The following is a 25,168-nucleotide window of genomic DNA, read 5'->3' on the forward strand; positions in this document are numbered from 1 at the left end:
CTCAGTTAAACATCAATGGGAAGATTCAAATAAGTAATACTAAGTAAACATAAATTTACGAGTTACAATTTATCTGATTTAATTTCTCACTTAAATTATTATTTTACCAGTCAAAAATATAAACTAATAAATGAAATAATATTTAATTATCAAGGTGAAAGTTAGGTTACAATGAACAGTTCATTCAATTGATGAAATAAATTTTGATTTTACCAGACACAGACAGAGAAGTGATAGTGTAAAATTTTTAGACTATATCATAATAAAATAATCTGAATAAACCAATTGTAAAAATTAGAAAAAAACTGTTGAAAATTGAAATGTATGAAAAATATGAAAACCGGTAGATAGGCAGCCAGGTAGGTAGGTAGGTAGGTAGGTGGGTAGATAGACAAAATAGCCATAAACAACAAACATACCAATGCCAAAAAAATCCGTATCAAAAGCAAGTAGGGAAAATGTGAACAAAGATGAATTCTTCAAATATAAAAAAATTCATCTACGTGTTTTCGCTTCTCAAGTTAAATATTGAGAAGCTAAAATTAAAAAAGAAAAAACGAATAATCAATTGTTTGTCTACGCATCTATCAACTGGGGTTACTACTAGTTCCTAAAAATTCACTACGATGAAAAACAACTAGCGGAGGAGAATATTCAAAATATAATTTTATCGTTTGTATGTGAAACAAATAAAGTATGACTCATCTCTATTGAATAAACAAACATATATATTTTAACAGTTGAATTCAGGATTCAATCTAAGCTAGACCACCATGCAAAGCCTGGAAGTACTTGACGATTTTTTCGTCCTAGTAGGGGACTCCACAGCGATGCGTATCCACGATCCCAAACGCACGAATAGAACCCAAAACGTTTTGTCTCGCGAGCGAACACTTAACCACTAGACCACTGAGCCGGCATCTAACGGTGTTAATGTCTAACTTCGATCGATCTTGCACGACCATTCATCCATTGTCTGAGGTGGATAACTGTCTACACCCGACACGGGTTGGACTATAGTGGTCACTTAAAGGAACAACATTACGACTTATCTACACCGCAAAAGCCATAGAGATCAACTCAAAAGAACGATTTATATATTTAAAAGAGGGATGTTCAACCACTATGTTTACCTTGGTCTATGATTGTATTAGAATATACTTGAAACAGATATTTTATCTTTATATCTACTTTGCCTCATTCCATAAAAAGTATCTAAAAAAATACGAACAACTAAAGTTAGTCACTAATAGGTAACAGCAAGAGGGAAAATAATTTAAGAAAAGAAAACACGAGAAAACGGTACCTTAAACAATGACATAACTTTTTCATGAATTTAAAACATATTTCGGGGTTTAAAATAAGGTCAACAGCATGTCAGACTAAGAGAATATGAGGTCATTAGATGATGATTCATACATAGGTATAAAACGTGTCTGAACAACAAAGCGCATAATAATTTGCACAAAATATGACAATGATATCTGTCACAATGTATGGTGGTTCAGACAACCGAACATTTAAAATATGGACAATATGAATTAAGTGAACAAGTTGTTTAAATTATAACCGATGCACTACTGATCTACACACTAATCAAAATTTATTGGTCGGTTAAAATTACAGATGAAAAGTTAAAAAAACAAGAGTAGCATCAATATTTACAGCGATAAATAACTTCCCTAATTTTATAGACACAAAGATAGACAGAACATATTTCCCACGCAGAAGAAAAGCATTGAGGAAATCAATGAAAATAGAAAATCATTTAAATAAACTAGTAGAAGGATATCAATGGACAAAGAACAAGTGATAACCGAATAGTAGAGTATGGATATTGCATTCATCTATCCTGATCAAGTCCGTTTGAATTATCCCAGACGAAATATTGTATTATTGACTATTGATATCACGAGGATCCCAATTGTTTTTTCGATGATGTTCAGGTTTTTGAGCTAGATGATTTAATTGTGAAGCGGCGAGACTGTAACTTATTGAAAACCTTAGAGAGACGTTTAAGTGATCTTGAGAAAAAACATCTACATACTAGGACCAAAAGAGGGGTATAGTTAAGCGTGAGCGATTATGATTAGAAGTGAGAGTTAGCGTTCCGGTTAAGAATTAGAGTTGGAGTTTTCATCACGAAATGACATTAGCTATAAGGCCAAAATACTATTCAGCCATATGGATGAATCCAAAATCCAAGAATTGTTATCTTTAATTTCATTGGTTCGTTCATAAATTATAGTCTCACTTGTGAAGCCTTTGCTATCGTCTATGGACAATATGATCAGTGCACATTTTATGGAAAAAGCATAATTAAACCATTTAGCTCAGCGAACATAACACTGGCAAAGGCATCCCATCAAAGCTAAAAATCTTTTCCATTACTTCAAAACTTCAACTAAGAGTGTATCAATGAAAGATGCTATAATTGGTGCTCTTTTCCTTCCTTATTGTTGATTATTAGTTAAGGGAATGCCAATCATGAAAATATATAAACAAATACACCTAAAAAAAATTTAATCGCAATAACGTCTGTTCAATTTCTTTTAAAATAATCGTAAACAAAGTGAATAAAAAGATAAAAATTGGAACTAGTCACTATTATCGCACAATGAAGAAAGCTTGCATCTCTCTACTAAATAATCGATAATGCATATATGTACAAAAGATAAATCTCTAACATTCAGACGGTAATACAAACCAAGAAGCAGATAAATAAATAGTGAGGACTCAGTTGATTTATTCTGTCAAACTCCACAACCGGAAAATTAAGAGGTTAGGATTTAAAATTTAGAGTTTTAACATCAAAATTACTGATATACCAGATAGCAACACCAATTAATTAAAGGTCAAATAATATAAACGCTAATTAAATATTACTTCTACTCTACATTTATGGAAAAAACAATCATAAAAATCTTCCTTAATAACCAGCCATATTTATTGTACCAAACAAGAAAGGATAGATAGCAACTGATCGTACTTAAGTGATCTATTTTAAAGACAAGCGAATATAATACATTATTAAACAGAAATAAATAAATAATAATAAAATCCACATCTGATGCGAATATACATACGTCTGACCTAGAATAGATGGTCAAACACACACAGATACGAGAAAAATGAGAGAAAACTCTGTTAACAATTTTATGACTAAAAAAAAGATGAGATTGTAATATCTAATTCTATTTTTTTTCTACTTAACAAATAAAATATGTACACGTACAAGAACAGGTGTTTTATAATTTAGAAATAGTAAACACAACCAATTACAATCACAAGATACGTAGGGTAGGGTAGTGGGTAAGTAAGTAAGTAAATAAGCAGAGTTCATAATTCTACATATAAACACATACAAATATAGACAACAAAAATACACCATCTACACATACACAACAAAAAAAATAAGAGAAATAAATATGTGTGTTCAACGTATCAATAAGCGAGAAAAAAAAAGAAACATGTGCCAATAATCTATTCAAACAAACACCGATTAGTCATATTCAACAAAGAAAGGAGAATGAATAAGAAACATTTGAAATTATTTTTATTATTATCTTAAAAAAAAATAATCTAATGATTTACTGAAACCAACCAATATCTTCATTGGTGTTTAACATCCAAATCAGTTTCATCATAAATAATATGTGATTTTTGCAAGAAATGAAAACAGCTAAAAACTCATTACATGTACAAAAGATAATATTGGATTTAGTTAAAGTTTTTATACTGATCTTTTAAATAAACTCATGATTATAGTTTACTAGTTAGGTTGTGCATTGAAATGTTAAGGCTGTTTTGTACAATTCTATTCATTTCTGTCTAAGACACATATATTACACGATTTTTTAAGAAAAAAAAATTGTGAGTAGTTTATATTGATTAAATATCAATGAATTACAACGATTGATCAGTGAGTGAATAGTAACTAATGTCATGTTGACCTATTATTTAGTGTTGAGAGTATTTCTTCCCAGTCAGGTTGCAATCTGACCGTTAGTTTTGATTCTAAATAGTTGGGAGTAAACCCTTGACTTACGTTGTGTGATAGTTGGTGCTCATCCATAAAACACACAATGTTCTGTGTGAGATTTTAGTCAGCATCACCCAAGTACATAGTACATAGTACCCAGTAAGATATTTCTGGTTCACGCATTACATTGTAATCTATACACTTCATAAAAAAGAGGTCAGTAACACTAGTCATTTTTCTGAACCACTACAAATGAATACGGGTAAGTTAATGGCTAAAACTTGACTAATTAGTCAACTACGATTAACCTCGAGTATTATTTTAAAATCACATACATATTTTCATTGCACACATTAGCAATATAGAAAACATAAAAGAAACAACCGGAAATCTGAATGATATTAAGAAATAATTACCAGTTGCCATTAATCATGTTAAAAGATATGTAGAAATTATATTTAAATGGTGTTTGGAAAGCTTATAACTGTCAAGAGAGATTTTATTTGTCCCTAAATGGCCTGGTACGGCCGAGAGTGGGGAGAGTCTACTCTCCCTCTCGAAATGCTCTCACATGGTCACGCGTATATAGCCTCTGTCAGGGAAGTCATACTCACTGCCTTATCTTGGCATTACTGTTGTTTACGAAACTGAAAGGACGAGAAGCGAATATCCAGCACTTTAACCGGGTTGGTGGACATGGAAAGTCCACCTAGGGGAGTTGGAAAACCCTGATTCCAAACCAATGGTGCACATGGGCTCCAGTATCCTGAGGGGACGAATGGCGTATGAACCAATCGTCGGCCACCGGCTACCATGGGACTGTATCTCCTCACGATACTCCACTGCCTTGTGGATCAGACCTTTAGGTCGAAGGCTCGGGGTGTGGCTCCCTAAACAAACCACCTGTTTTGGTCTGGGCACCCGGGCAGTATCATAGCTCTCACACAATTAAATGAAATGACAATTTTTTGTGTTGCGCATATATATCTGGTGCCTCCTTGTACCAATATTTATGTGTTCAAATAAAAAATGATTTTGCTATCATAAAAGGAAAATAGCACAACGAGATAATAAAAGCATAAAACCTTACTCTTTCAGGTTTATGTAGTAAACAAGATGTACATTAACAAATTTTCATGGATCTTTCTTTTGTTTAAAGTCAACTCTAAGATATTCAGTTTTTGGGTATGGAGATCGTCGAATTTCATTGAAATCATAAACCGATCAATCTTAGACTACCACTGAAAACCTGGAAGCAATAGACGATCGTTGCCAGCCTTTCAATGGTGGTCTAACATTGATCTGTTACATGATTTTAATGAAGCTATAAAATATGATAATTTATTAGTGAATTAATGAACAGTAAGAATTCTGGCGGCGTACGAATTTTCGGTGTTTTTTGATATTGTAACCGTGATTATGTGAAATCTTATATAGGCTTATGAAAAAAACTTATTTCAGTTTGTACGGCGAAACTTCTGAAATCGTAAACAGAAAACAATAAAAAAAACTGACTAAAAGTCATCAAAAATTCATAAACTTTATGAGAACGCTACAATTATTTAGGTTTTATTACTTTTCTAGATTAATACTTCTTTTGATTTAGACCAGCTGTTCATTCATTGACGGAAAGTATCAACGTCTGCCTCAAGGTCACGTTTATCGTTCCTTAGGGTTTGAAAGTATAAGACAAACTATCACTAGTCAAAACATACGAATTAATTCAAGAATTCGGAAAAAACAACTAGTAGACTACGAATAGCAAAACATTATCGGGTATACCTACCAAATATTTTGATAAATACTTAATGTTGTGATGATTCAATTAAAATATCATATCAGCATAGGGTTGTAGAGATTGTTGAATTTCATAGAAATCAAGAACCGACCAGAGTTGAACAACTATTAAAAACCTAAAAGAACTGAACGGCCATTTCTTTCCAGAGTGGGTGATCTACGTAGTGCAGATCCACGATCGTGGATCTGCACTGCCGAGGAGTTTTATAATAGGATAGGACGGCCATCCAGTGCTTCCAGGTTTTCAATGGGTTTCTAACTTCATGATTTTGATAAAACGCCATGATTATTACGTAGATTCCTTTAAATAAATCACCGATATTTTTTTTGACAAATATACAACTTAAATTCATAAACCAGTACTAGTTTGATAAATATCTGGAGAGGTGTGGTATTAGCAAGTACAGTGCGATTTTTCATCATCATACTTTCTGAATAAACAAAATCGCATTTCTATAGCTTCCTACACATCTACTGAGATACACACAAAACTACCTTAGAAAATTCAATAGCAGGTAATAAAATAAGAATGCGAAGCGAGATAATAGTACTTATACTCACTTCCGCCACTTGGTAGACTACTATCGTCTGAAACAAAACGTAATTGATGCTCTTTTAGTTCAAGTGGTCTATGCAGGTCACCACCTGATTCGGAATTTGGAATCCATAAATTAGGAAGACCGCATAATTTTGTTGAAGCCGACGGTAAAGGAGGTGGTGGATATTCAGGTGGGGGAGGAATAATATTTTCTGGTTTATGCTCCTCTCGAATTACTGGACTATTGATGTTATGTGAAGTAAATTGCCGACTACGAGAAGCAACATTATGGAAATCATTACACGATGGTAAATGACTGCCATTTACAGATCCTAGAAATTCTGCAGATTTCAAATTATCGCCTAGATTGAACGAATTTGCAGCAAAATTATTTTGATTATAGTCCTGTAAGAGGAGAATAAACATATAAGAGAAAGTAAATAATCATCAAACCAGGTAAATTATAAACATTATATTATGAGGAGAAAGTATAAAATATATAACTCATTAGTTTGGTTATATTTGTTAGTTAAAGAGGTTAATCTATTTTGATTTTGAAAATTACAAACATATATTGAACTATGGACTGATGAATGTTAACTACTGCCAGTTGAATACATTTGAATTTACCTATTGAACGGATATTTAAGAAGATATGTATTTTATTGTGCACTTTGATGTCGATCAAATTACTGGTTTCTACATAAGTAGGTCTTTATCTACAGTCCTGTATGCTTCTTCCCATAAATGTTGTTCAGTTAAACAAATAGAAAATAATATAATTCTCATCATAACAAACAGCCATTATCAATATCAACATTTTGTCTAATTTATTACATATATTATTAACCTACTGCCGACTTACGTGGATTGCCTCATTGATAAAATGCTTAGGTTTCATCGGTTAAACTCTATAGTTAATAGCAAAAACGTTTTTAATAAATACGAAATGATGATTTAATAGTCTGCACAGCCGATTAAACCAACCTATTTTTTAAAATTTAGTTTGGGAAACCTTGTTGGACATTAAACAACAAATAAAATTGGTTAGGATAGCCTAAAATAAACGAAAATTCACTTGACACTTGGTGTAGTTTGTCTACAATCTTAGCATTTTGGTATTTACACTTTATGAGCCTATTCTACTTGCTATCATTCTTGAATAAAATCCAATATATTATTTATGAACTAACTTCACTGGTTTTTAAATTTACACGTTAACAAGGACTGCATAATATATTACAAAAGAATGTTATAAATTGAATACTTCTGATTTATCAGCATTAAATGAAGAGTGGACAAAAAGGACTGAACTAGTATTAGTTTAGCCACCAACTAATTAATCGAATTTTTCGAAGAAAACCAAACATTTAATGTGATTTTTCCCTGAACAAATGTTCGGAAATCATTCTAAACATTAAATCAAGAAGTTTAGCCTGAAATAAGAATGAAGTATGTACTTTTTTCGTGAACAGAAATAAGTTTTAAAGTCTTAGACAATCTATAATGAAACCTCACGGTTCATTCACTTTTAAATATTCAGCTAAATGCCTCATCAACATATCAAAATTTTTTTGAGACATGTTCCCAACACAAAAATAGATCCTTTATAAAATTACATCAATCAGAAGTAGGACACGAAATTGAATGCGATAGAATCGAATTCCCTGGGAAAAGTTTCGGTTTTTATAAGGGAAAAACTGACAGCTGAAACCCTAAAATGATGGCCGAATCCAAACAATCCAAGTAGAGGAAACAGGGTGCAATTATATACAACGTGGAAACTAATGATTAACAAGTAAATATAAATAAAATCGATTTCAACATTTATTTTAAACTAGTGACATTCTTTCTGATGATATATATTCAATTATCAGAAGGGGGTTTTGCGGAGATTTTAGTAATTTTATAGTTGAAACCATGAGTCAATTGATAGGGCATTGGCAACTAGTCTGATCAACATAACAACACCGAAATAAATTAGGGTCGTATATGGCCAACTGTTATCAAATAAATAAATACACACAAATGTTTCTCCACTTCATCCAGTCTGAACATATGTCATAACAAATGACTCATATTTTCATATATTCAGCACTAACATGATTGGATAATTATTTAGTACACAATTACTTTGTTATCTTACAACTGATAAACTTGGTTATGAAGCTCGAACTAGAATGGTAAGTGAAACATTTTTATTTGATTTTATTCTATTTCTTTTTAACCTTCCGAACAATTAGCCACTATTTATTGCGAAACTACTAGTCCAAATTTAGACGAAAGTTCTAGTGAAATTAATGTTATAGCAATGATCCATGATTCAAAAGACAGTTTATGATTAAGACCATATATACAAAACTGATTGATAAATTTCCACTGTAAATACAAGAAATAATAAACCAAATAATGAATATATAAATTTCACATTCCTTTTTTCTCGCCTCATTACAAAAGTATTCCATTTCCTAACCTACCATATTAAGCTTTTTTATTTATCAGTCTTTCTTTTTACTGAATTACCATTAGTAATAAAAACCTGTCGGCCGAATATATTGTAGGTTCATCTTTAACACATTCAGTTATATTTCTAGGTAATGTAGTGTATCGTTGGACGTTTTTTGTCCCTTAAGTGTTTGTAAATTAATCAAAATTTTATGCTTATAGACCAGTTCTAAAATATTCGCAAATAATTGGAAGTGAAACAGTTGAAGCAAAATGGCATCATATGACCAGTAAAATCTGTTTCATTAGAATAGTAGAGTGTAAAGAGGAAAATTATTACAAACTATATGATTTAATAGAAATTGAAGAGAAGAAGGCAAAAGACTGTCTTTAAAAGTTCGTAAAATATACTATGAAATAACTAGTCAAACATGGCTAAAAATCGATCAACAACACATCTGAATACAAAAGATATGGACATATAATGATGATAAGTGATAACATATCACTAAGATATGGTAAACTTCAATATGATCTGGAAGTACTTTTGAAATAATCACAACATTCAAGCATGCGAGATTAACTGACTGGGTTCGGGGTAGTCTGATCATATATGTGAATTGAAAGGAATTTTTTTCATACATACCACTGATTAAATATGAATTCTCAACACGTGAAACTTATATATTGTCCGAACGACTTTTATTCACCTGGTAATAGCTATTTTCATTTCATGGTGCATTATAAACCGAAAATCCTCATAATTTATTCATCATGAAATAAAAGCAAAGACAAAAAAACAGAATTATGACATACCCTTTATAATTATGGTTCTTCCTTATTACTGCGCCGAATATTCTGTCTATCATAACGAGATTACATACAGAATCATATGCATCTAGAATTACTTTAAGTATTATCTATAAAGTTTAGTTTTCCTTGTATTTCATCAACACCAGCGATTAACTTATCAGCCTAACCAAATAATAGCACTGAAACAAGGGCAACAAAAAGAGCATTTGAGACAAACCTATTTCCGGGCGTTTTACTAAGTGAATATGAATCATACAGGAATAAGTAGATTTGCTCAATTATTCATTATTGTTATTGTATAATAAGCCCACCCAAGGCATAGTACCAGCAATATAAAAAGTTAAACTACGTACACGAATATAGAATAAGTCAAGAAAGAGAGAAGAATGCCATAAGCACATACTATGAGTTACAAATCAATAGAGGAAAAACATCAAAGGTTAGCTACTTACGTACAACTTGCACATTTCCTCTGTTAGAATAAAATAACGATGAGATAGGATTTAGAAAAATCGTTGTAAACTAACCAACCAAATAAATAAGATATGACTCACGAACTAGATGTGCATGCATCGTACACTTCCGAGACATATAATGACCCTGGAATTCAACATCTAACGCTCGTAACCAGTGCTTTCGATCAGAGTAATGAGTTATGACAGGCGCTTCTGGTACACTGAAAACCAGCTGTTTCTAAAGCATCGAATCTCTAGTAATTAAGCCACAGGACTGAATTAATTAACTGATGTTTCTCAGACTCTCTTGGAGTCACAGTATGATCCAAAAATAAGAAAACAAGTTATCCTGGCGTCTACATCCCAAAAGTTGTTTTATAAAGTTCTAGTAAAACAACGGAACATAAAAAGATTATTTGAATGGCTTTTGTGAACAAATTAGTTCTTGAGTCATCCTTAACACGATTTGGACCCCTAGTTTATGCAGAACTACAGAAGAACAAATTTCTCAAGATTTTCAACATCAAGCTGTCAGAATTAAGAGATAAAAATTCGGAAAATTTTGCTTATGATCATTTTCCGTCAATCATGAAGTTAAAAGCTGATGACTACATAAACGCCCATGGAAACTAACTTCAAGTATCGAATATTTCTGTGCAAATTAACAGCATCATGCGAAATGAATCAAAACTCTTATTTATTCATTCAAACATAAATATTGGTACAAGGGGGCACCAGATATATATGTGCTACACATCAAAACTCTAGAATTCATTAAGGCATCAAGAAATTTTATCTAAAACTACTGTATTAAGGCATTTGGAACACTTTTTTCATAATCCCACTAATATTTCTTTGTCACTAAACTTTCGTTTTAATAAACCAGTCTATACCTAGGTTAGTTATTTCATTTTCCGGGGAAGGGGTTTAAAAAACAGCTAGTAAAATTCAAACAATATGGAATATTGGGACCAATATTAAATTGGTCTACCATGTAGTACACCGAAAACCCATAAACTAAGAAAGAAATGTGCCATATGAGTTTTGGCTTTACTCTGAAAATCTTTAACTAATGATAATTGAATTGCAGCCTCTAAAAGAAACTAGAAAAAGTCGAAAATAGCTTACATAATTAAAAAAATTTCATCAGATACAAAGATAGGAAAGGTTTTTCTAAAGGTGATTACCCATTTTAATACTGCGTTAGATAATTTTGGATTTTTTGGAAATATCCAAAGGTTACAAAGCTTTGATTTTTAATTGCCTTTATTTGTAGAATACTCTATTTAATGACCAACACGTGAACAAAAGAAATCTACACTTTAAAGGTAAAAACAAAGTGCAGAGAAAATAGGAGATGATATGGAAGTTTATAAAGCATCTTGAATATAAATCAGTCTATTTTCTACATCCCACTCGCATCAACTAGATAGTTTCTAAACAAAGTCATAACACCTAAAGTGATGAAAAATGTGTAAAATTTTATTTTAAAGGTCAGTAAATTAATTTTAACACTGGGAAACTATATATATATATATATATATATATATATATATATATATATATATATATATATATTGAAGGCATTTTTGAAAGGAAATAATGTACACATTAAGTTGACTGGTTCGCTTACATGACAACCTTAATTATTATAAGAATTCTATAACAAGCTGAAGACCTCACTTATTCAATAAATCAACAAACAACATTGGTTTTTTGACTTTTAAAAATCACTGAAATAGCGGATGTACATTTTATCCTTTCCGACATACAACTAGTGCATACACCACGACCTACAAGGTATTGTTTGCTAAACTACAGTCACAATCTTATTGTTGTAATTAATTTCCATTATGTTTAACGTTTTGATTAGATATTTATTGAAACAAACGTATATGCAATACTAAGACACACAGTGCTTTGTATGTTGTGACTCAAAAAATGCTATGCTTTTGAGGTATCTACACGTCAACAAAGTAGAAGTTTATGATTGCTATTACCAAAAGTGAATTTGTAGCTTGCTAGTTAAAGTGCTCGACTTTCAGACACTGGGTCACAGATTCTACTTTCATTGCACATACTTTATTTTGGGTAGTAAAGTAGTGCCATTAGCGCTAATATAAAGTGTAACTGAAAACGTAGTAAGTGGTTTATCTCTAGCAACTAGGACTTCAAAAGAATTATGAAAGCCTAGGAAAACCATTCAGCTTATGTATTGTAACGTAACATCCTTGAACAAACTACACACTTAGATAATAAAATATACAGAGAAAATAGTGTACAATACCTTATTTTACACTGACAAATTTGTAAGCAATATCCAATCACCACAAAACTTAATGCTGATAAACATACGTAAAAACGAGTATGTTCTCGTATAAAGTGATTCGAACAATTTGTATTTTAATTTCAATAATCAGTCTTATGTGATAGTGGTAGAAATAAATATGCGCATATATATTTATATGTGCGCAGTGCGAGAAACCTAACTAAGTCATTTTAATCAATATGGTACCCATTTTATATTTACTATAGTAAAACAACCATTATTTGTGTAAACAGGGACTCTTCATATTTCTCCTAAAAAGAAAACTAGAAATCGCAGAGACGAAAATATAGTCAAAGATTATGGGGATCCGGTGTTTGCACAGCAGTCACGGACATGAAACTCAAAATACTTCCTTAAGACTTTATCTCAACTGTACATAACTCCAAGCTGTTAGATTACTAGCTCACTCCTTATTTTAGTTTTTCATAGACTGCTAACCCCAACACAATGGCTGACGTTACATAAGAGGGATGATTTTGCTGCTTTAAGATGTAATTAAAAATTAAAACCTAAACTAATACAACCTAATTTATTTGGTATCTAATAATAATTGGCAGGCCAAGATGCGACTCAAGTAAGTCCTCAATCATAATGAAAAATTAAATAGGCCAACTCACTACTTAAACTAATCACTGACACACACAACCTTAGTAATATATGATCACGATGAACAGGAACAAAGGGGTTAAATCTAGGGATTTCATGCTGATCAAAAAGTACTCAGGATAAAGACCCTATATTTACTGATAAATATATGCTAAAAAGTGGATAGAATATAAGTACATGTTTCCTTTGTAGATTTGCAAATAATTGTACTAAATATCACAAAAATAATAAAATTATGACATTTTAATTTCATGTTCGGATTAAATTTGCATCAAAAGCTAGTAATGTTTTACACATAACATTCATTAAAGTTTGTTTATTTGTAAGTGAAAGTCCAACGTCTATAAAAAAGAAAATTTAATCCGATCATTACCAAGTAATATGATTCAACAAACACGTAGAGTTTTAGTCATCAAGAATGATCCACGTTAGGTGCCCGATGACAAATAATACTGATTTATTTAAATCCTAGTACAAAGAATTGGAACGGAATTAGGAAACCTCCAGTTCAAATTATTAGATCACATGATTATAAACCATAAGATGCATAGCCACATGTCACGAAAAGAATCAGTATGTAGATTGCAAAACCACAAAAAATTCTACTTCGACAAAATACTTTGAAATGAAAGCAAAAAAATGGGAATATACAAGATTATAATTATTTTTATCGGATTCTGAATAGGGGGATAACCATACTGGACTGTAAAATCGAAGTAGTCCATGAAAACATTTGCTTGAATATATGACTTTTTATGAATCCGTCAAAAAATAGTTGATTATTCGCTTGAATTTGTAATCACTTATAAATTTCATCGGTCGAAAACTTCTCTAAATTGAATCTAAAATAACCTAGATATGTGATTTGGTCCCTTAAAATATCCACTTGCTCCCTTCAGGCAAGCGTTTTTGAAGCAATAGTTTATAAGCTAGCGCTTTCACCTCTCAACCAATACGTCGCACGTTTAAACCTCATTCTACATATTTCAGTTTGGAAACCTGAGTAGTACAACTGAATTCCATACAAACAGTATAGCTGGAAGCCAAGTATGTAAACCCATACTTTGCATTAATTTATTCTAACGCTTATTTAGACAAATACATAAGAAATAAAAGAAAAACAAAAACTTTGATCTAAAATAGAAACGCGAAATTCCTATACAACTCACTTTTAATTTCGTGCACAAATTACTATTGTTATGCATCGGTATAACACTTAGTGTTCCACTATGTTGATTGCAATGATCAATTACTTCAGTTTTGTGAATATTAAATACTGAACAACTTGCATACGCGGGCACAGTATCCTCTGAAGTGAATTTCTGTGGATCAGCGGATTCGTCTAATTGGTTTGACGCATAACGACCTGGTAGCGACAGTAAATGTAAAGAGTTGTTTTGGTATGCAAGTTTCGGTGTACATAAATTTGAGTGACAAGTCGGAGGTACTGGGAATGGTATATTTATTGAATCTGGTAATTTCGGTCTGCTAATTGGATTACTTTGATTTGATATATTTTCTTCGACGCCATTTTGGCTTAAGATAGTTGCGTTGCTACCGGATGCTGTAGTCATCTTTAATACACCTGGAGGCAAATAACTAAGGTTATTAGAACACACAGAAGGATCACTATTAGCATACACCTCAACGTCTTCATTACCAGTTAAGTACTCAAATAGAGGTGATGCTGCATGTACACATCCTGTAGAAGTTGCTTCATTTTTACCAGAAGGAGAACGTAAAGTCATTAGTTTGTGTTCAAAAACAGGTTTTTCATTATGTAACTTAGATTGGGATGAGTTCAAACGATGGAGTAGACGTCCCGTCTCCACTTCTTGTTGCTCACTACTCAGTAAAACGGTGCCCAAGTTTCTATCGACAATGGAGTGATTTCCTGACTTGTTTTTGTGGAAAGTTAAAGAGGTACAGCACATTCCGAAACTTATTCCATGTAGAATATTTCTCCGAAACGTTTTCTGATGCTGTGCATCTATGTTAGAAGCGTTAGCAACAAAATACTTGGTTGAAGATTTTAAACACTGCTTTCTTGAAGTCTGACGGATGAAAAAGTGAATAAACAAGCCAAATAAAATCCAGAAGACGACAAAACCAAAAAGTAGGATATAACCCCACACAGGGAAATCAAAATGTCCTGAATAATTTAATTCATAATCAGAAGACTTAATAGGATTATGCAACCCAGCAGCAATAGATCGGAGATGATATCCAGAACTACGTACTCCCTCTCCTTTACAGTTTATTCCAGATATATAAATAATATAATCAACGAAGGGATTTAGGCCATGAATATTTTTTGAATGGATCTCTGCAGATACCTGAAAATAACAGAAGAACCACTTTCAACAACGACTTTTATTATTTATTTATCAAGATCATCGTCTAGAAAATATTATACTGAATAAAACCATAATTTTGCATTCAACTCTATGGGAATTAAATAGGTAAAATCTAGTGCTATATTACTTTGTTCGCAGATGAAAAACAATTTTATGCGATCCCGGACCAAGCCACTTTGACAAGTAGTCCCTCACAAGCCCAGTCTTTGGTTAGTTAAGGAATACGAAATGTAATTCTCCGGTCATGAAATTAAAGCAGCACCGTCTACCCGAATTCGGGCTACCAAGTAACATAATTAGTTATAACACAAAAGATGTGGATAATAGTACATGGGCACGTGCAGTTATTGATATGAATCCGACTTAAGTGTACCTGCGAAAGTATATGGACCCCAGTGAGGTTACGTTAGCTTACCTAAAATGAATCGATACCTGGGAGATAGAAAGCATAAAAACAAGTCTGCCAGGTACTGAATAATATGGAGTCAATTGAAAAATACTATAGGACAGTGTATGATGACTTTTCGCCTAAGCTGATATGGATAAGTTTCAGTAAGACATAATATTACAAAGCAAAATAATAAGGCATTATCTCATTTTAATCTGTTTACCGTGATCCATTCTGATACTTTCATCTTATTTTTATCGCGAGTCAAAACCTTAAAGCATGTTTGCGTACTTTTCAGGGGTTTTTTTGTATAATGTAGTGATACTACCATCCTACTTAAAATGAATTACTTGGGGCGTTTCCAGTTCGAAATTTAATCATTTAAAATCAGATGCTTTATTCACTAGGCTACGTATGCTGCGATCCCATAGTAGCATTCAAGGTTAATAACTACCCCCTATCCTGTGAAAACGCAAATGAGACTTACAGCAACTAAAACACAAACATAAAAGTTCAGGTCTCAGCATAAGTTATCCACGACATATATAAAATATTTGTATAATCACTGTAACCAATAAAGTGTGCAGCAACATTCAATTACTATTTTTACTACTGTAAGGTATTGTTATCATGAGTAGCGAGAAATGTTTATATTAGACGTAAATTGCTAAATGTGTTAACGAAGATTACACCATCAATCTCAACTTCCCAAGATATCTATTACTTATATTGAACTTCTTTCTATTTCACCTTGCAGACTTTCGGGGATGAAAATAATATGAGAGAAAATTCAGTGGCCAGACTAATTTAGATCTGTAATCTTTATGACTGATGGTACCTGTGATAAAAAGGACTGTAGACTTTCTGAGAAAGGATTGAAAAACTTTTGTGATATGGTTCTAAAACAGTTAAGATGATGAGAATCAGTATAGTAAGACATATACACGGTAAAAGTACTCAGAAAACACAAACGGTCCAAGCTGTAACCGTTAAAAGCAAAATTAGAAAAATGATAATGAAGATTTGACTAGAGAATTCTTAAATTTTGAAATATAAGACTAAGACCGTGCACAAATTTACCAGATAAAATCACTTACATGAAGAGAACGACTGAACTGACTTTCGTTCGCCAGGATATGTACTGCATATCCTAACAGTGCACCATGAGCCATTCTTAACTCAAGTGGTTTCCATGATAATCGAATACTTTCAGATGGATATGTGGAAGAGTTGATTATCCGACTTCCTGTTATTTGTTCAGAATTTAAAGGACTAATATGAAGAAGCCATTCAGCACTTATTAATTCTGGTGAGGAGCTGGGTGGTGCATCAAGAGTCAAAGCCAACTCGGATCGACTAGATCTGCTTAGAATACGACCGTATGTTGGATCATCTTTGAAGGCTTCAATATCCGTCTCATAGCAGCTGAAAGGTGACAGATCACCGATAACAGCCTTAGCAACCGGATGATCTCGAGATACAGACTTCATGATGATTATGTTTTGAAATGAGTGATCTGAGGTCCCAACATATATTACGTCTTTATCACTCACTGATAATGGGTTTGCATTAGCCATTAAAACAGTTTGTTCGAGAAGCTTAGGGGATGTGAAAGAACAGTGAACTGAACTAGTAAATGAAAAATCCCCATGATTAGTATCATAAATATCAAACGATCCTGAATCTCCAATGTTTTCGTGGAAGGTAGACAAATAGTTTGGTGGTTTAGATGTAACAGCAGCTATGCAACGTGACATTGGAACTGATCGCACATTTATTTTGAAACCATCAATACGTCTGAGCACTTCATTAGAAGACCGTGCAGCCCAGCTAACCAAAAGTTCGGAAGATGTGAGGGGTCTGATTGATATACGATGTAAATCGATGGATTGGAATGTTGAAACCAACTCCTGAAAATCAACAGCTGTTCGACCACCAGCAAGAAACGAATCAGGATGCTTGATCGTCAAATCTGAAACTGTCCTATTACTATTTGAAACATGTGAAAATATAACTTCAGAAGGCTTTTTTACAGTATAAACTATATAAGGTACTAAAGCTCCTGAGCTCATTCCAAAACTATTAACTTTTCTAACTTCAACCCAGTATCCAGTATCAGGTACTAGGCCTGTTATACGGACTTGTGTATGGTAAGTTTTTTCAATTGCAGTGGACCAGGTATCCAGTTTAAAGGGTTTACTACTAGGCATCTGTGTTTCGCCTGACTTCATATGATCACTGGCAGTCTTGGTCTGCTTTAAGTCCTGAAAATGTTGATCTGAGTGGACTGTTGTCTGAGAATAAATCTGCGGTAAAATGTAAACTTTGTAGCTTGTTGACTCAGAAGAACTGTTGTCAGACCAATTTAAAACTATCCATGTGTCACCAACACTAACAATTCTTACATTTTCTGGAGGTGAAGGTAACTGGGAATATGTACGAGGTTGATATATTGAATCGTTGTGCTCTTTCAAGTTTATAGTAAAAGAGTACTGCGCGAACCGATGGCTTACTTTTCGGTATACGGAACAAGTGTAGTTTCCTGAATCATGTGGCCGAAATGGATAAATTAGTAAAGAGCCATCTGCCTCGATTGAAATCCGAGAGTTTGGTGAACTTGGTTTATGAATGAATTCGCCATTGTTAAGCCATATTATGTGTGATCTTGCGCTAAGGTCGGGTTCTTTAGAAATAGACTGAGTTCCGTGTGAATAATTGAATACAGGATCCAACGGAATTCCACATAGTACTCGTACCGCTGTTGGACTGCGGAAAATTTTACCAAAGATATAAGGAGTTGAGACAGCACCCACACGGCCTGGAATTAATTTGGAATTAAACAGAACTTGAATATCTGTTAGACTCCTAGTAAAACCAGTAGGAGACGAAGCGCGACATTCATACGTAGAAGTATCTTCCGGCCTGGCAGTAAGTATAATAAGATTCCCAGAACTCGTGACGTAAATCCGCTCAGATACAGATACAGTTGGGATGAAATACGTTTTAGTTGACCACTGCAACCAACGAACATCTGGGGATGGGGAGCCAGTCACACTACAAAACAACTCAACCCGGTTGCCTTCATATGCGTATATTTTACTTGGAGGCGTGACAACCAAACCTGGAGGTGTAACAACATTTATGTAAGCGACTGCTTCAACAACCCCTGTCGAACTAACTGCCCGACAAATATAATATCCAGAGTCATCAGACTGAACGCTTACAAAACGAAGTGTTCCACCTAGAAGCAGCCGAACACGTGAGTATGGAATACTAGGGACCGAAGGTTCTCTGCGCCAAACAACGACAGGGGAGGGCTCCCCAGCAGCACGACAACTCAGTTCAAACACACTATGCACTGGCACTGATTGACTTTTAGGTGAGACAATAAAGTACGGGCGCTGCCGAACAGTAAGATAGGCCTTGGAACTTTCCCTGCGGTAAGCAAAAGATTTGGCTACGCAAGTATAATGACCAGAGTCTTGCCACGTTATCCTGTCGATCCTTAAACTCCCAACATCCATAATCTGTAGTCGATTGTTGGGTAACAGAGAAGAGTTTTCCTTTAGCCACTCAATAGTAGGACTGGGTAGCCCAAAAGGAGGAATACATTCCAATAAAACTGTATCCCCAATATTCACCACTTTGTTTTGAGGCTCTAATTTAAACTTTTCGCTAAGGAATGAAATTCGGACACTTGCTTTCTTGGACTGAATCCAGTGAAGGGAATCCGATGCATTGCAGTAATAATCACCCTCATTTTCACTAACAAGAGTAAACCCATATGAAGAATATACGCCATCTTCAGTCACTCTGGTGGAACCGCTTGCAACAGAAATATTGTCTAGCTTATGCCATGTAATCGTGATATTTGGAGACCCTACAGCTGAACAAACAAGAGTGATTTGCTGATTCTCTAGCCCGTAAGTATCATTTGGTTCATCAACAAATTCTACCTCATGACTCGGAATCAAAACAAATATAAGTATAACTAAAGTTGATAGAAAACTAGCACCAATACTCATACCACCTGATATCTGAATTGTGGTGCGCAACTCGATCAGTTGGTTGGAATGGCCGTTGGAGTAGATCCTACGAAGAGATGCGTATAAAATATCGTCCCAACTAGATTCTCAGTAATTGAAACTTCCAAGTTAATGGTAGTGGTCAAACCAGCAAATAAATCAGTAATCCTAAACCAAATGTCACCCCTAACTCACAGTAATGTTACCGTTACTGAATGTTCAACCAAACTGTGCGGTTTTGAAGTCAACCTTACACCGCGACATGCTATAACAAAAGCGCCTCTTGCCATATTACCAGTCATCCATTTAGTTTGAAGCTTTTGTTAAGCGTCGTCTCTCATGTTCCCTGCAATCAGATTTTTAAGTTCTGTTGTTAAGTATCGTTTGTGCCAGATTATATCCACATTTATAAAAATATCAAATTTCCTCCTTTTTAGGGTTCAGAGAAAGTTAATGGAACTTCACAATCAAGGATAAACAATATATTACTCCCATAAAAGTTGAATACCTGCGGTATTTTATCTCTCTCACTTATACGCTCATCCAATTATTTACAAAAGTTACTATATGTCTTCCTACGAAAGAAGACTTCAAGCTATGAAGAGAAAGTTCCGAGTTACTTTATAAATTTGCTGTTTATATCTGTATACTAGCAGTAGTCATCGATCTAAGGGTTAGGTTGCTATTTCGACTTTAGGAACCTTGTATAACAAATTATACATGATACCTAAGGAGATAAGTCTTGAAGTTAATGGTGTTTATTTAACTGAATTGCGTTTATTTTGGCTGGCCCTTGTACGAAGTCCCTCGTTGACACTTACATATTCATTATAAATGGATTAGAAGTGGTGTCAGTGTTACGCGAATATGTGCACGATTTTCACCGATCACTTTGTTATTTTCTTTGACTTCGTATAATCAGTCTTGGTGATGGTCACGTTATATAAGCCGATCAGTGAGCTACTATCAATTGTTCGATGTTGCTGCTGAAGTAAAAATTGTGACTGTTGAAGTCTCTGTTGATTCTTAACAACATCTACAGTTTTTTACTGCTTGTATCAGTCAATTGTCTTAGTCCTAATCCCAACAATAACGCACGGTGAACATTGATGATTGGAATTGTTTCGTAACTGAAAATTACTATTCAATTCCTAATTATCCACGCAAAGTGAAGCAGGAATAACAATGGTGAATGGTTGGTAAAACCTAGTTGTTTGCACTAGACGGAATAAAGTGTTTCTAATTAGTTGTCAGAACTCAAACTAAATACTGGTCCTGGAACTGAACTATCATTAAGGAAACTCAAGATGGACCGTAGGAACTAAATATAGTGTGTTGCGAATTATAACAGTAAAATAGGCCTCATATGATGAAAGATTGAAGTGCAATGTGGCATTAATTTTTGGTAAATTCGGAAATTAAGGGTCGTTAAGTTGTAGTGGATCCAGTAAATTGTCTAGGTATCAATTGCTCTTTTTTACTGTTATTGTCAAACGCTAATCGTTTAGTTTACAGTTAAACATCTGAAATCGCATATAATAAATTGACTTGGTGGTTATCCCGTCTCCAATAATAAGGAATCTGAGATAGACAAAGTGTTCGACCCCATAAACATGGGTGGATTGAAATCACTGTCTTCACAACCAATGTTTGCTGTTCAGGAACTCCACCCTCCTTCCATTATTAAGGTTAGGCTCTTTTTAAGTGGTAGTTGCAAATGTCCTAATTCAAGTCCTGTGCTTCATATTCTGCTAGAAAACACTATTTCTACACGTGTCATGTGTAAAAATATCGAACAGTCAAGACTGGTAGACTGTTGCCAGAATACCAGAACGGTTTTGTATAATAGCACAAAATAAATCGTGGGTTTTTTAAATAAAATGTGCGAATGTATTGTTTTCAAGGTATTAAGTAGGGAAATCACAATCGATGATCGGGCAGTAAAGTATAAGGAAAAATGGAAAGCTAATAAGGAGCAAATAAGGAGGGACTAACACTATGCTATGCTTGATAGTGCCTCTTATAGACGATTGTGAGGGTCGCAGATATTTCACCCCCGTAATCTTCAGTTACATCAGTCATTATTGACTTGTGGTGAGAGGTGGTCTTAAGGCTCAACGTGTGCAATACCATCGGCAGTTAGAGAACTTGTTGTAGGAAACAAGAGGAAACTCAAAAAGGTGCTTTTCTAGCTAGTAATCATGAAAGTAAGTTGCTCAGTACACAACAAAAGAGATGAAACCAAACCAAAACACTCATTGTTGTGACTGAGAAATGTTGACAGAGATTTATAGGGGCTATTCAGTGGTTGGATGTTGTGTGGTGAGTGATGTGGCCTTGGGAGGGTCACTTTGTCACGAATTAAGGTGTTCAGTGGTCAATCATGAAACGTACTTTGACTCACGTAAACTACGCCAAGGACTCCGAATTGATCCATTAAGCAGCGACGTGAAGAACTTAAGAACAAAACTTGCCTCTTGTTACGAATTACAGCACTCTGAGTAGTGCGCAAGATCTCGGATGTACATTGGTACACTACACGCCGATAATTCACTTTGGTAAATCTATCAAGGCAACTGCTTGAAGTGACTGTATAACCATTATTGGACTACCGAAGTGAGGGTGATTTAGTCTTATATCATTTCCCTTCATGAATTCGTTAGGTGTCCACTGAAACTGCATCCACGTGGAAGCTTACGAACATTGCAAGCGATATTTTAGATTAGTAAACACTCAACGAAGGTTTACAGTACTTAATTTTAGTATTCTTTACTGATTAGTTGGATTTTTACCTTTAGTCTGTAGCTCCTAGCACTGAGGCATATCATTGAGAAATGAACTTTTGGCATATTTTCAGACGTATGACCCGATAATCCATAATAACCCGTGTTAAATGTTGCTACTAAACAGATAACCTATGGTATTCGTTCGAACTGATGATTCTTTTGTACTTGATTACCCACTGACTTTGAATTCCAAATCTAATACGTTTAGTTGTGTTCACCTAATTCCATTTTCTCTATAATGAACCATTCAGAAATTTCTAGGTAGTTCAATAATTTGAATATTGACGTCGTGATGGAATCAAGACTTGGAAACTTGGATTTTAATTCATGTGTTGGCGTCTTCGAATACGATATGGAGCGGTCTGAAATGTAATTCATGGCCAGGAAAGATATTAAAGGTGGTAAATCTACAGCTTATTTTCCGACTTTCATAGGCAAAGACGCTAATAATCAGCTAGAGAATCCGGCTTTCCTAGGAAAACCAATATCATTGTCATATAAATCTCCCAAGAGGTTGCTAGTTAATCATGTACAGTGTGTTAGCTTTGAATTTAGAGACATATCAAAGCCTCATCGAGTAACGCAATTAAAGTTATAGACATTATAATTGAGTTACAGAAACTTGCAGCAAAATGCAATTTTTGTGACCCAATAGAAACTCAACTTCGTGATCTGTTGATTGCTGGAATAAATATTCCTCATTTAGAAGGATAATTAATTCCGAAACCCAAACGATTATGCCAAGAAATAAAAACAGCATGTATTAATTACGAGGCAGTGCATGAAATTGACTTCCAGGACATCGGAAATTTCAACAGTTCATTGAGGAATTGCAAAGTGACTCACGTCGATGAGCACAAATTCGGTAGATGTTTGTCCTGGGGTAAATTTCATCCTCGTGATTCACATGTATTTCGTAATGTTAAATACCATAAATACCATCGGTGCTTTTCACGATTTCATTGTCGGCAGTGGCAGTACTAAGTTTATAATTTTGGTTTGGGAAGTTGAAGCCATTAAGTCCTGATGCTAAAATTATGCCTACCAAAGTTTCCATCCCGAGTATTATTGGTCATAAACATTCTATTTCTGAATGTTGTAATATTTTAAGCAGAGATGATGAATCCTCAATCCCTAATTGTGGATTCATCATCACTGATTGTGGACCATTTATCCTGGGTCTAGGAAATTTAAGAATACTTCAGGATCAGCTTTCCTTATTGATCATTGGAAATGGTTCTAATGAAATGCCTGATAACTTGCAAACTGCGGGACCGAAGTGCAAAAATGTATACACGACTTCAAAGTCCCCTCATTCTCATATGCAAGCAAGAAATTTCAAAACCTTGAAAACAAACATCAATTCTGTTACTACTTCTAAGTTAAGAGACTCGGAGAAGAGAGGAGACAAAGTTCATCAGTGCAGAATAACTAGACCGTACGCAGAAGGAACAATGGTAAAATTGTTCAAACATAATAACCTTTGTAAAAGAACTCCTTTTCTACAATCTATGGAGGGTCTGCCAAAACAGGTCAATAAATCTGTGGTTGACATGCGGGCCAGTTACAACAAACGAATATTTCGTAAGGAATCAGATGAGTCTGTTTCAACTTTGGCTGTCAATTCTAATACTATTGAAAACATCCCGAATCATACAGAGTCTACATCCATTATACAATCTGACAGACACACGATGCACCTAAGGGAAAGAAGTACAATTAATTTCAGAAATTTGGATTCTCATTGAAACTGTGGCGGATGTGGTATTTGTAATAACTAATGATTCTTTTGTACTTGATTACTTACTGATTTTGAATTCCAAATCTGACACGTTTATTTTTGCTCACATTATTCCATTTTCTCTAAAATGAACCATTTCAGAAATTTATAGTTAATACAATAATTCGAATACCTCTGATCATCATATTATACTGGACATATTAACAGCATTTGTGATCCTGTTTCAGATAAGACATCTTCTGTACGGGCACTAACAAAGACTAACTGTTTGATTCGCGTGTTGCAAATTTATAAATTGTAATTTCAACTAGTGGGTTTTACTAGGCACGTGTACTTTCAGTAAATTCGAAAGCACTCAAATCACACTTGTTTCAAACTTATCTAAAGGGGACCCGTTAAAATCCGTAATAGCCCATGAAAATGGCAGTCGACTTGAGTAAATGAACAAAATGAGTAGTGTTGTCTACTTAAAAACAATAAATTACTTCTATAGAAAGCTGTGGTATCCAGGTTAGTGAGAAAACATTTTGTCCCAACGAATACATAGGACATCATCATCGATCTGGTGTTAGATAAAATGTCACTTACTACTAAATGCTTCCACAATGTGACACAGTTTTAGTTTTGGGTTAGTAACGAAGTAAACCCATAAGAAAATCCCAAGTCAGCAGTGTTTAATTATGGCAATCAGGTCTTGGGAGCGAATGTCACCATAACCTGTACGGATGGGTCGTGCAAATGCTCGTAGTCAAGTTAAGAAATCCTATGTACTTGAAGTATTAACGTGAAAAAAGGAGCCATTCATCGTTGCAGTGACCCAAACTTCATTCGTCCATAACTTTGTTGTCAATTCAGGATTATCAAGATACAACTACCTGAGAAGTGATTGGAATCGACTAAGGAAAG

The 25,168-nt window shown here is 34.1% G+C and overlaps 1 protein-coding gene across 1 annotated transcript in view; it reads right to left on the reverse strand.

Moving 5' to 3' along the window:
• Positions 1-19,735, reverse strand: part of Smp_024660 (putative cell adhesion molecule) — a gene marked incomplete at both ends in the record, with an annotated part of 25,786 nt that extends 6,051 nt beyond the window's left edge. The window contains 3 exons of the mRNA XM_018796807.1: positions 6,341-6,722; positions 14,135-15,301; positions 16,808-19,735. Coding sequence (XP_018651913.1) covers positions 6,341-6,722; positions 14,135-15,301; positions 16,808-19,735 — 4,477 coding nt within the window. The remainder of the gene's footprint in view (positions 1-6,340; positions 6,723-14,134; positions 15,302-16,807) is intronic.
• Between the last annotated feature and the right edge of the window lie 5,433 nt (positions 19,736-25,168).

Source organism: Schistosoma mansoni, chromosome 4 (genome assembly GCF_000237925.1).
Source record: "Schistosoma mansoni strain Puerto Rico chromosome 4, complete genome".
Taxonomy (NCBI): Eukaryota; Metazoa; Platyhelminthes; class Trematoda; order Strigeidida; family Schistosomatidae; genus Schistosoma; species Schistosoma mansoni.